This window comes from Vulpes lagopus, chromosome 12 (assembly GCF_018345385.1).
Source record: "Vulpes lagopus strain Blue_001 chromosome 12, ASM1834538v1, whole genome shotgun sequence".
Taxonomy (NCBI): domain Eukaryota; kingdom Metazoa; phylum Chordata; class Mammalia; order Carnivora; family Canidae; genus Vulpes; species Vulpes lagopus.
The window spans coordinates 4,387,930-4,400,505 of NC_054835.1; the positions used below are offsets into that span (position 1 = coordinate 4,387,930).

Sequence of the window (12,576 nt, forward strand, 5' to 3'; positions counted from 1 at the left end):
CCTCTTCTTCACTTAGCACTGAGTGACTTTGCCGAGTTTACCTCCATGCTCTGAGCCTCATTTCCTGATCTGTAATCTGCGGAGCAGATGGAACTTATGTTGTTGGATCATTGGGAGAATTCAATGAGAAATGCACATGACCTTCTTAGACCTATGCCAGGCAGACAGGAGTTCCTCAAAGCAAAGATTCCAGCCCAGCCACCTGCTCTGAAACCAGGAGGACTTCTCACATTTAACATCAGGTTTTCCTTACAGCGTCAATCCTCACAGGCTGGGATCCCTTGGTGGCTCAGCGCTTTGGTGCCTGCCTTTGGCCCAGGGCGTGGTCCCGGAGTCTCAGGATCGAGTCCCACGTCAGGTTCCTTGCATGGAGCCTGCTTCTCCCTCTGCCTGTGTCTCTGCCTCTCTCTTTCTCTCTCTCTCTGTCTCTCATGAATAAATAAATGAATCTTAAAAAAAAAAAATCCTCATAGGCTAGCTGCAGGTAACCAGACCCCTGCATACTAGGCTATTTGGCCTCCTGGGCACACATTTTCTTCTGTGATTGGTGCATAGTAGTCCAGAATAAGACTTCTGAACTTGGGCCAGAGAGGAAAACCAGAGGCCTGGGCTGGGAGACAGAGGCTGAGCCAGGATCCTGGTTAGACAGCTTCCTGAAAGGTCATTTGCAGTTGGTTCTACAGGGCCAGGGGCCACCACTCACAGGACTCTCCCAGGGAGTGACTCTTGGTGGACTCTAACAGTAGAGATGGCTGGAATCTTCTTGCACACAGCTTTGGACATTGTCACACTCTTGGGAACACACCAAGGGGGTAATTGGTATTGAGGTATTGCCCTAAAAGGAATAGAACCTTCCCATACGGTCTTCCATGATCTATTTTCCCAGCTCTCTGATTTTTTTTAAATTAAAATTCACTTTTAACTAAGTGAAAAAATGAGAGTACTTGGGCACCTAGGTGGCTCAATTGGTTAAGCGTCCAACTCTTGACCTCAGCTCAGGTCTTGATTTTAGGGTATGAGTTCAAGCTCCATGCTGGGCATCATTCTGGATGTGGAACCTACTTAAAAAGAAAATCAAAGAGTACCAAATGCAGGTAAGACCATGCAGCAGCCCCCCAGTTCCACTCTTCTTTTTTCACTCCCAGAGGTAGTCACTTTCAGATCTTACATTTCTTCACTTCTGGTGTTTTATCTCCATGTTTCTAAATAGTATGAGTATACTGCTTATTTCTTGATTTACCTATCCTACACATTCAGCTCTCTTATAATCTCCCCCATCAGACAACATCTCAATTTTTGGTAAATTGATTGTCAGTGTTTACATATTATGACAAGGCAAACATGAGGTACCACTCCATCAGGGTCATGTACAGGGGGGTAGCTTTTCTTATACAACTTTTTCATTTTCTTGGAATGTCATTAACTTACTTCTTTCATTTGCTTAATTGTGTAGGTATCTATTGATTTTTATATTTGAATTTTTAATTTTTCTAATTTTTTCCTATCTTTATTTTACTTTATTTTGTTTATTTCCAGTATAACATATACAGTGTTATATTAGTTTCAGGTGTATAATATATATGTCATTTAACACTTCCATACACCACTAGGTGCTCACTGCCAGTGTACTCCTTAATCCCCATCACCTATTTAATGCAAGCCTCTACCCACCTCCCTTCCGTCAGTTTGTTCTCTGTGGTTGAATCTGTTTCTTGGTTTATCTCTCTCTCTCTTTTTTCCTGTGCTCATTTGTTTTGTTTCTAAATTCCACATATGAGTGAAATCATATGGTACTTTTCTCTGACTGACATACTTTGCTTAGCATAATACTCTCTAGCTCCATCCATGTCATTGCAAATGGCAAGATTTCATTCTTTTTATGGCTGAATTATATTCCATTATATATATAATAATTGTTAACATATAATATACATATAATAATATATAATATATCACCTTTTCTTCATTCATCAGCCAGTGGACACTTGGGAAGCTTCTATATCTTGGCTGTTATAAATGTTCTATATCTTGGCTGTTGTATATAGAATATAGTGATACATCTATGCTGCTATAGGCATTGGGGGGCATCTATCCTTTTGAATTAGTGTTTTTATATTTTGGGGGTAACTACCACTGGGTAGTTAATGTGATTACTGGATCATAGGGTAGTTCTATTTCTAACTTTTTGAGGAACCTCCATACTAAGTTGATTGATTTGACCTATTGACCTATTGATTTTTTACATTCAAATTTTTTAATTAAAAAATTAATTTATTTAATAAATATGTTTTTAAAAAGCTTTATTCCTGTGTTTTTAGTTTTCTACATGCTCTAGTACATCGGTTCCACACCCATCCATATTTCTTCCCAGGGCTTAAGTACAGTTCCAAAAACTGTCATGTCCCCTCCTGCAGGTGGCCTGCCACGGCCTTCTCTTCTTTTCCTTGGGTCTAGGTCCGGGCACACTGGTCCAGGTACGCTGCCCCTCTCATCGCCATCCTGTGCAGGATCTGTTTTCTGGGATTCGTGGTTTCTTCTTCATTGATATCATCTCCAGTTTTGCTGATGCATCCTCTGGTAGGTTCCTAAGAAAGGGCTGGTGGGAGATTAACTTCTTAAGTCCCTGCACATCTGCAAAGGTCTTTATTCTGCCCTCACAGTTGGCATAGGTGGAGAATTCTAGAATTCCCCATAATTTTAAAGGCATTTTCTCATCTTATTTAGCGTTCTATGTTGCCATCAAGAAGTCTAATGCATTCTGATTCGCACTCCTTTGTATGTGACCTGTTACTTCCCTCTGGAAGTTTTCAGGATGGTTTATTTCTCCCAAATTTGGTGTGGTTCTCTCCTGTTTTGCTTTGGGTGGGACTTTCTCATTCCCTGTGCTGGAACACCGAGGGCCTCTTTAATATGGATCCTCACCTTCTCTTCCATTTTTTATGTCATTCATTGGATGTTGTCCTGACCCTTCAGCCCTCTTAGTTTTTTCTTCCCCATGGCTTATCTTGTCTTTGCATTTTACTTTCTGAAAGAGCTTCTCAATTTTATCTTCCAGTATTTTTTTTTAATTCTTAATTTTATTTATAACACTTTTATTTCTAAGCTCTTTATATTATTCTTAAATTGATCCTTTAGAATTGTTTTCACAATATTCCATTTTATTTGGTGGATGCAGTTATATAAATTATAGGTTTGATTATTTGCTCCCTAACTTTGTTTTCTCCTACTCTCTGTGCTACCCTCAAATGCCAGTTTTTCTAATTTGGAGCCTGTCTTTCGTATTTGAAACTTACCCCCAGCCCCTGGTGATCTTCTGTGGCCAGTTTCTATTTAAGAGCAAGGCACTGGTGAGTGAGGCTGGAACGCCAAGGGTAGGGGTGGGGCCTGTTGCTGGTGGGCGGCACACAGGGTGATTTAGCAGGGAAGTAGCTTTGTAGCAGGAGACCCCCAGAGTCTGGGTGTGCCAATCCATTCTCTGGCATTCTTTAGTGTCTCCAAAGACAAATTCTTTGACCTCCAGCATTTAGGTGATAAACCTGGCTGCCACAGTGCCAGAAGCAGAAAGGAGGATAAGACTGGTGGTAGCAGGGGAAGGGGCCCACCATTCAGTGTGCATGGTAACCCCCGTTTCCAGTCCGGAGTCTACTTCCTCCTGGTGTTCTGGAGTCCTGAGCCTTACTGATTCCATTTCTGCAGAAAATACATCTGAAATGGGGGTGGGGATCTGGGAGTATAATTGCTGTGTTCATAGACCTTGTTCCAGTCTTCCTCTTTCAGCTCTAAACTCACATGTACCCACCCCCACAACCCCACCTTCACCCCAGTGGAATCTGGTGGCTCTGGGGCCCAGGGCCTGTGGGTGGGGGCAGATCATTTGTCTCTCTAGGTCCTTAGACGTCCACTCCTCCATTCTGCTAAATCCCATCCTTTCACTCTCCACATCTCCAGACAGTTGTTGGCATCTCTCTTGCATCATACCCTTCTCTTGATCTTTATTTTAGTGGGTTCATATGTTCTCTCACATGGTTGTCATTTGAGAGGAATATTGGCAGAGTAGGGAGACAAACCCATGTGTTCAGTCTGTCGCTGCCCACCTACTCCTCCCCAGAGGCAGCTCCTGAACCCAGGGAGACACTGGAAAGACAGGGGAGGTGTGCAAAAGTGAGTGGCTATAAGACAGAAGAATGAGTGTATGTGAGTATGTAATAAGAGTGTGTGAGAGTGTATGTGTGTGGGTGTATGCATGTGAAGCCCCATGTCAGATACTCTGGAGGCATAGCAGCAGCATTGGACATCCTATAGTGATTTGGGAAACAGGACAGGGTACCAGCAAGATGACCAAAAGACTAAGGGACCTCATTGTTGAAATGGGTATGTGGCTTCACAGTGGGGATTCTGAAGGGGTTATACTCAGCTCAAGGGATTACATCCTGGAAACTTCATTTAAAAATGTTTGATTACCAGGGCTCTTGGGTGATTCAGTCGGATAAGTGTCTGACTCTTGGTTTTGGCTCAGGTCATAATCTCAGGGTTATGGGATTGAGCCCCATGTTGGGCTTTGTGCTCAGTGGGGAGTCTGCTTCTCCCTGTCCTCTGCTACTCCCCCCCATAAATTAATTAATTAATTAATTTTAAAAATCTTTAAAAATTTTTTTGAGATGACCTTACTTGGGTAGCTCTTTATGTTTTGCTCCTGATTGAATGGCTGATTCTTTCATTCCTTCCACAAGTTTTAGTTGAGCCCATACATATTGGGTATGCTTACTGCAGCAGGGAGATGAGGATCAGTGTTTTCCTTGTGAAACTTATGGTCCAGTGGCAGGATAGCAGGGTGGGCAGGTAAACATTAATTGCACATGTATATAATTGGTGTTTGGAGACCAAATCTAGTTCCAGAGATGGGGAAGGAATCCCAGAGGACCAGTTCAACCCCAGTGTGGCAATTGAGGACTTTTTGAATCTTGATGTAGCATGACATCACTTTAAAGGTTTGGTCCGATGTCAGACCAGATATCTTCATCTTTAGTTTAGATGTGTTACCCTTGCTTTGTGGGTGTTCCCTGGTGAGCACTGAGGCAGACGTTTTGCATGTATATCATCTCTAATCACAGTGTTCCCAGGAGGAGGTGGCTTGCTTAAGCCATCCGATGTCAAGTTCACGTCTGCCTCTGATTTCATGGGCTGTGCTCCACCTGGAGCACCTATTTCTGCAGCCCTCGGCCCACCTTCCCACAACCTCTCCTGTCCCGGGATTAGAGGCTGGCTGCTGGATCCTCATGGTCAGAGTTGAGACATGAATTTCTGCAGGGGTGCACATGCAGCTACCTGTCTCATACATCACTTATCTTGTAGGTCGTTAGCTCATCTAATTTGGGACGGGAAGAGTTAAGGTTAGTAAACACCTTTATGTGACCAGATTGGAAAGAAGCTTCTGGGTATATCTTATTGTTACGGGGAAGGCAAAGCTGGGAATGCCTGGCTTTGTGATGCCAGGGCCACTTCCCTTGTGCTCCTGATAAGCCAGGACCTCAGACATTCTCACTCCTTGCTCCAGTCCATCCCCTGTGTGGGTCCGAGCTTTGGGCACTTCTGCATTCTGCCCAGAAACACACACATACACACACACACACACACACACACACACACACACTCGTGCTTGTGCTTACTCACACTCTTCCTCTCTCACTATCCTCCTCACCTTCTCTTAGTTGAGGTTGGAAGGCATTGCACATATTTACTTCATTGTAAATGAGTTGTGGCCTCAGGGCAAAGCCTGGCCTTTTATTGTCCATTTTTAACGCTTCTTCAGTGAGGGCTGGAGAACTGCTGCTGCCTGGGCCTCTGAGGAAGGGGCAGGCCTGGCTGTGAGCCTTTGCTCTTTACATGCTTGCCCCGTCCTCTTTATTACAGTGAGGTGTCTTCTCACCCAGAAAAAAGAAAATTTAGACAGTGGGGCAAGCAGAGTGGGGTGAGGGGAGGGAAATCATTTTTAAGCCCTGGAAACAATAGCCTTGATTTAGGGTATACCCGCCCCCACAGTGGAATTCCCAAATATTCAGGAGAGCCCTTCTGAACTCTGTTCCTTTTCTGGTGGAAGGTTAAAGATAGCTCTGTCTTCTGAGGTCCCAGCGTGCGGTTCTGCAGCCTTCAAGTGTTCTGCAGACTATTTTTCTTTATTTATCCAAAATAATGTATTTAATATAGAGAAACCATATAAGTTCCCTTACTTCTTTATTCCTATAGCATCTTTTATTTTCACATCTAAATAGTTCTGAAATTGGAATGCATCTTTAAATAAACCTGTACCTTTTGACATTCTATTCTTTTTTTTTTTCTTAAAGTGTTATTCTTTAAATCCATGGGCGATTCCCAAATGACTACATCCTAGAATTGAGGAAGTACAGTAAAAGTAAAAGGACAGTTGGGGGAAAAAAATCTTTCAAAACATGGAATCCACAGGAGAAAATTGACAAAAGGGATCCTTGGTGGCAGAGAGTTAGTGCTGCTGCCTTAAATCTCATGTTTTCCAAGAAACTTGATGTAAGACCATTACAGGGAAAAGTCCTGATGAGGCCTGATGCCATTCTATTTCATGTCTTTCTATGGGGGTAACGTATTAGGAGCCAAAGATTCCTAAAATTATTCCCATACCATTTGTCCTCCAGGTTTCAGGTCAAATATATTTGCATATGCAGCATAAGGATCTTTCTTTTTCCTGTGTTGTATTTGTTAATTTACGATTGTTCCATTTGGGGGGAAAAAAGGCCTTTTTCTTTTGCCAGTTGGCCTTTGGGTCTTTCTGAGGCAGCCTCAGAGAGCATGGCTGTGGGGGGCCCTGGGGGTGTCCTGGCAGAGGGGGCCTGTGTGCCCCCACCCTGCGCATGTGACAGCCAGAGGCTGTGGGCATGCTCGTGGGATGTGTACTTGGGATGGGGCCCAGTCAAGGCAGTTTTTGTGCAAAGATCTCATTTCAGCAGTTTGTCAGATCAAGGACGGCATCCCAAAGTCTAAACCTCCACAGGACAGCCAGGGAGGTGGCAGAGAGCAGACTGCTCTGGAGCGCATCCCTAAATGAGGTGCTGCTCCCTCTGTCCTCCCAGATGTGCTCCCTCCGGGTGCCAGCCAAAGGCACTGTGCTGGAAATGCTGTCCTGTTGGGCTGCGATGTGAGAAGGCAAAACAAGTCCCGACAGTCGGTGAATGGAGCAGTCTGGAAAGACATGGGGAGCAGTGGGGGGAGGTGCTGTCCTTGTCTGGCCATTTCTCTCCTGCTCTCCAGTCTGGTTGTTGACTCTTTGCCCCAAAGTAGGGGCCTTAAGACCAGTGGCCTCCCCCACCCCCATCCCAGTACACAGGTCCTTTAAGACTCAAATCAAGGCTGGCTTCATGCTTGAGTGCTTCTGCTAGGAACACCTCTATAGCCACACACGGGAAAATGGCTTCTTAGTGAGACCATAAACAGGGAGCTGAATCTTTTTTATTTTTCCATCATGATACAGTTTCTAACCTTGAGTACCACTCGCAGAGCTTGTGCAGAGAAGTCACAGCGAGGAGCGAGTTTCTCTGGCACCTGCCCCCTACTCCCCACTGGGGTCCCACTGACAAGGCACCCTGGCTGGCCCTGGGGTCCTGGAGCAGGTGGCGTTTCACACTCCCCTGGACTTTTCTCTGTACCCTGTCCTGTTCCCCCCGAGTGAGTGATAATGAGCAACTCAATGTGCTGACTTCCCCAATCCCTGGGTCCATTGCGACAAAAGTTGCTCTTTTCTCATTAGAACCGTTTTTGTCAGGGCATCTTTAATCAATGGCTTCCCAGGGGACAGTATTTTTAGAAGTTGTATTTTTCACACTCTCCCTTTCCCCCTTTTGGAAAGCCCCTTCCTGGCACCTAGTGAAATGAACTAATGAGATGCCATGAGAGTTCGGGCCAGTGTTAATTGGCGCAGGTACGGAGAAGCTGCTCACACACACCTTGGGTTCCAGCCTGCCTTACCTGCGCACCTCTCTGTCTCTTTGGTACAGGTTGCACAGACAGCAGATGGTGTGGATGCTGACCTCTGGAAAGACGGCTTATTTAAATCCAAGGTTACCAGATACCTGTGTTTCACGAGATCATTTTCCAAAGAAAATGTAAGTCCAGGAGTGGTGTCCATTTGCTGAGCGAACACAAGGCATTTACGTGCCTGGTTGAAATTTCCTCATTTTCTTTGTTGTTGTTGTTGTGGTGGTGGTGGTGGTGGTTTATTTTCATTGCCATATTAATGTGTGGTTTTAGTGAACTGGGTAGAATCAGCAGCTAGCGCTGTGTTTCATTTATTAACAGTATTATTAACCATGTGCCCAAGGGTACAGTGAATTCCATTATAATGTGTTCTCCAAAGGGAACCAGGAAATTTCTCTCCCAACCCTAATTTGCCTAGCTTTCATGTAAGTCACAAGTCACACAGTGGTATGGATGTGAGTGTTTACGAGTGCGACTGGGCTTAACCAGCCAACACACAGAAGTGTAGCTGGAAAGATGCTCCATGATCATCTCTTTCCCCAGACATGGCCTTATTTCCAGAATGACTGCCTTTCTCCCTAAGTCTCTATAACATTTGACATTTCATTGTTTCTGCCGGTAGGTCTCTACCACATATGCAGATTTCTCTCAGAATGCTATCCTTAACTCTTGGGCCCATAAATCAGGAAATTTTAAAGCTATCTACTAAGGCTTTTCCAGCAGAATGTTCTAATGAGTGGCTTGGGAAAAAAGGGAAGTAGCTTTCACAAGGACCTGCACAAGTCTACCCTGAGCGAGGCATGTCCTAGGCACTCTGCAGATAAATCTCTCCCATCCAAAGACAGTCAGTCTCTTGAAGTATTAGCTCCTTTCCTGAAATGAGAGAGTTTTTGTGCTTGTCCGACAGTGTCCCTTGTCTTCCCTAGCCCCAAAGAGGGAGCAGTCAGATTTTCATTTTCAGAGGTGATGTTTTATTTGGGCCTAAATATTATTGTCTCTTTCTAAGGCACACCAAAAAAAAAAAATGGGGAGAGGAATGTTTTTATTAATTCATTTTCATAAATTTTCTTGTAATAGTAATTTATGCTCATGGTTTAAAAAACATTTTTTTTCAAACATCCTCATTCAGAAGTGTGAAAGGGAAACAATAAGTCTTTCTCCCCATCACATATGATACAGCCTGTGATCCTATCCTAGGGTTCTATGTGTCCCTTTGGTGTTGACTGGATGTAGACAGTCATGTGGTTCACTGGCTTGACACCCTTCCACCAGCCGTTCCTGTTGTTTATTGATAAGTCTTTGTTAGGGAAATCATTCCTAATGTATTTAGGACTAGGGGAGAAGTCATTGCTTTAATCCTCCCCTTCCCCCCCCCAATTATGAGAGTAATATATGCTTGTTGTGAAGTACAGAGTTTCTAATGGGGCGGGGACCACCGTCCCTGCGCTAAACACTAGAAATCCTTCTCATAAAGGCAGGAATGTGGCAGCTGAGCCTGTAATGAGTGTGCGCAGGTCCCTGGGGCTCACTTTGCAGCCCGAGGAGACCTTGAGGGGCCATCTGGAGGATGGGTTGCCTTTCAGGATGTGGCCTCATGTAGTTGAGGGTAGACTGCCTTTTGCCCCCAATGCTCCATTCCTCCATCCCTGTGCTCTCACGCCCCTTTGTCCCTGGAGTTGACCTAAACCTGTTTTTTAAACTTTATACTTTTAGCTTTTGTTACCTCTGTTCTGTGTGCTGCCTGCCCCTTCCTGCAGTGCATTCAGTGCTGCTCAGGGCACTGAGGATGAACTCCCGAGGACTGGAACAGCTAACTCACTGTGCCCAGTGGTCTCTAAGTGTTCATTCCTGACCTCTGCTTAGCTCCCAGCTTCCCTGACTGAAGCTACAGTTTGAAACTATGGCCTCAGAGGACAGCCACCATCGTTTTGATTGTTTTTTATTTCTGGTTGGGGTTTTTTGTGTTTATTAGTTTGTTTATTTTGCATTTCCCCTGAAGGTGGCGGGGTATTAGTAGTCTAGGCCAAAAGAGTCCTGGATCCCTTGGAGTTGGGGATGGTGACAAGTCTTAAAAATGACAGAGCAGTCACCAGTACTTGTGAATTTTGGGTGTCCTGGATAAATGTATCATAGAAACTGTACCAGGCTCATTGGCATTTGTTGAACATGAAAGAGAGATTATGGAGTGCCTGCTTGGTAAGCCTTACTCCATGCAGGCCAAGTGTGGTGGGGCAGGGTGTGAAGAAGGGCTCGGGGAGGAGGATGAGGGGTGGCGGGAAGAAGCACCTGTCTCTCCCTCTGAAGGAATATGGGAAATCGGTGCATCTTGTTTTCAGAAGAACTAAGTCCTTTAGTGAGATCCAAAGGGATCTACTTGGGGACTAGCAGGGATCTACTCACCAGCCCAGGAGCACAGTAGGAATGGGGTGTATTTCAGTCTACTCCAGCCAGTCTATCCTGGCCCTGCTGTCACAGCCAGGACTTTGCACAGTGTATATTTTCACAACTGTAGAGGAGGGATGTGGGATCTCAAGACTGGGCAGATTCTTAATTAGGCGGCTTGAGACTCCCAGGGTAGGAGTTTTGGGACACTCCTTTGGAACCGAAATTCCTTCCCCCCTTAATGCTATTAATAGAGAAACCTGGCTTTGGAATGACATTGCTTCCTGGGGAAGGATCGAGATTAATTGCACTTTTCATGCCCTGTACTTTCTGCATTACCTGTAATAATAATGTACATAGATTAGGTAGGGAGGATATTAAACAGAAGGATTTATGAACATTTGAATATTAAGTTGGTTATCTGTGGCTACCTTAAATGCAAGGTTGTCAAAAATAATTACAGTATACTAGCAAATACTGGCTACCAGAGACAGTATAAATACCCTTAGTCAGTGCATATTGGGCTTTTGGCATGAATCATTTGCTCAACAAGGATTGGGAATATGTTCTTCATATTTATGAGGAGGAAATGAAAGAGAGCACGGGATGGGGGAGGGGAGAGGAACAAGCAAAATTAATGGTGTCGCAGACCTACTGTATTAAACCCTGTACAGCAGCAGCCCTGTGCGCAGAGAGGGACCACACTTGGGCTGCGGGAAGCTTTGACAGTACAGCCTCCCATTTTGTATGCACGGGACGATTCTTGATGCTTTTTTTTTTCTTTTAATGGCCACACCACTGACGTTCTGGTTTTATGATCAGCGACATTTGTAGAGTGTGGAGGGTGAGGTCGCTAAGTGGTTTGCAGTTGACTTGTGTAAAACCCAACTTGTCAAGTAGAAGACATTTGAGAAGGATATTGATGAATGCCCATCCATCTCTGGGGCAGGAAAACATACCCAGTTGTTAATTTCGCAATGCAGAGAGCAGTGATGACACGGAAAAGCAACTGCCAGGAAAAAAGAAATTATGATAGATTAGATCAGGCAATTCTGAAAGCAGCTGATGTTTTCAAGTTAGGTTAACGGTTCAAACCTTTTCTACACAATCAGAGATTTATTCTGCATTAGTAACGTTCCAGTTTCCACATGCTGAGCCGGACTGCACTGTGCATTGTTTCCTCGAGACCCAGCTACCTGAAATTTAATAATAAAAAATAGTTGGCAAACACAATGGTTCTGAGAGAAAGAAATGGTTTTGTGACAATAGCGCCATAAAAGCCCTGGTCATAGTTGATACTTGACACATTGACCTTCATAGTGAAGTTTGAAGAATTTATTTCATTTGTGTGCTTTTGGTTTAGAATGTTTTTATTTAGTATACTTTTGTTTTTACTGATACAGCTTAGATTGTTTCATCCAAGCAAATCCAACTTGATTTCTGACTCTGGCTCACCCAGGTTAAAACGTACCCCAAAACATTATGTTATTCAGTAGGTAATAATTGAGCACCTATTATGTGCCAAGAAGTATGCTAAGCTTGGATATATAGCAGTAACAGATAGTTTTGGTCCTCGTGGCTCTGGAACTCTTGTGGTGAGACAGATGTTGAAGAAAGAACCTCCCAAAGTGCCATTATACACCAATAGGAAGGAAAATGGGGTGGCCACAAGAGATTATAGTGCAGAATTTGGATGATAAGAATTCCCTGATTGGCTCTGTGAGCTAGTGCTGGCACTGAGCATTTCAAAACCAGAGATGTGGGCTAAAAGTGCTGGAGTGTTTTCAAAGGATGCTCTCTTGCAATTACAGAATGGCGTGTGCTGTCTTCAGAAGATATTTTTGCACTGGTTACAGAAACTGCGCACTCTGGACCCCCTATGCTACCACTAAATAGAAACTTTAAGAGGCCCTTCTGCATGTCATTTTAACAGATGTGTAATATTGAGGCAGCAGCACTTTTTCAGTCTGTATCAGTTTATAATTCTTGGGATTTTACAGAACGTCTGGCAACCGAGATGTATGTCGATATGCAGACAGGCAATCTCAAGAGTGTGATTGGTTTCTCTGGTAGGTTTAGACGCAGCTCTCTCCTGCTGCAGTGACTGCCCCAGGAATGTGCTTTGTCTAAAGCCAGCTGGCCCCAGAGCCAAAGCTCCTGGCTGAGTGGCAGCCTGGTCCCAGGACGAGCGCA

At 44.3% G+C, this 12,576-nt stretch overlaps 1 protein-coding gene across 13 annotated transcripts in view; it reads left to right on the forward strand.

Moving 5' to 3' along the window:
* The window catches only part of MVB12B (multivesicular body subunit 12B), a 187,260-nt gene that overhangs the window by 51,315 nt on the left and 123,369 nt on the right, over window positions 1-12,576 (forward strand). For all 13 annotated transcript variants that reach the window (XR_005983026.1, XR_005983027.1, XM_041724472.1 and 10 more), the window contains one exon: window positions 8,022-8,129. Coding sequence is in view for 11 of the 13 variants with exons in the window: in XM_041724472.1 (XP_041580406.1) it covers window positions 8,022-8,129 (108 nt within the window). In the remaining 2 variants the exon portion in view is untranslated. The remainder of the gene's footprint in view (window positions 1-8,021; window positions 8,130-12,576) is intronic.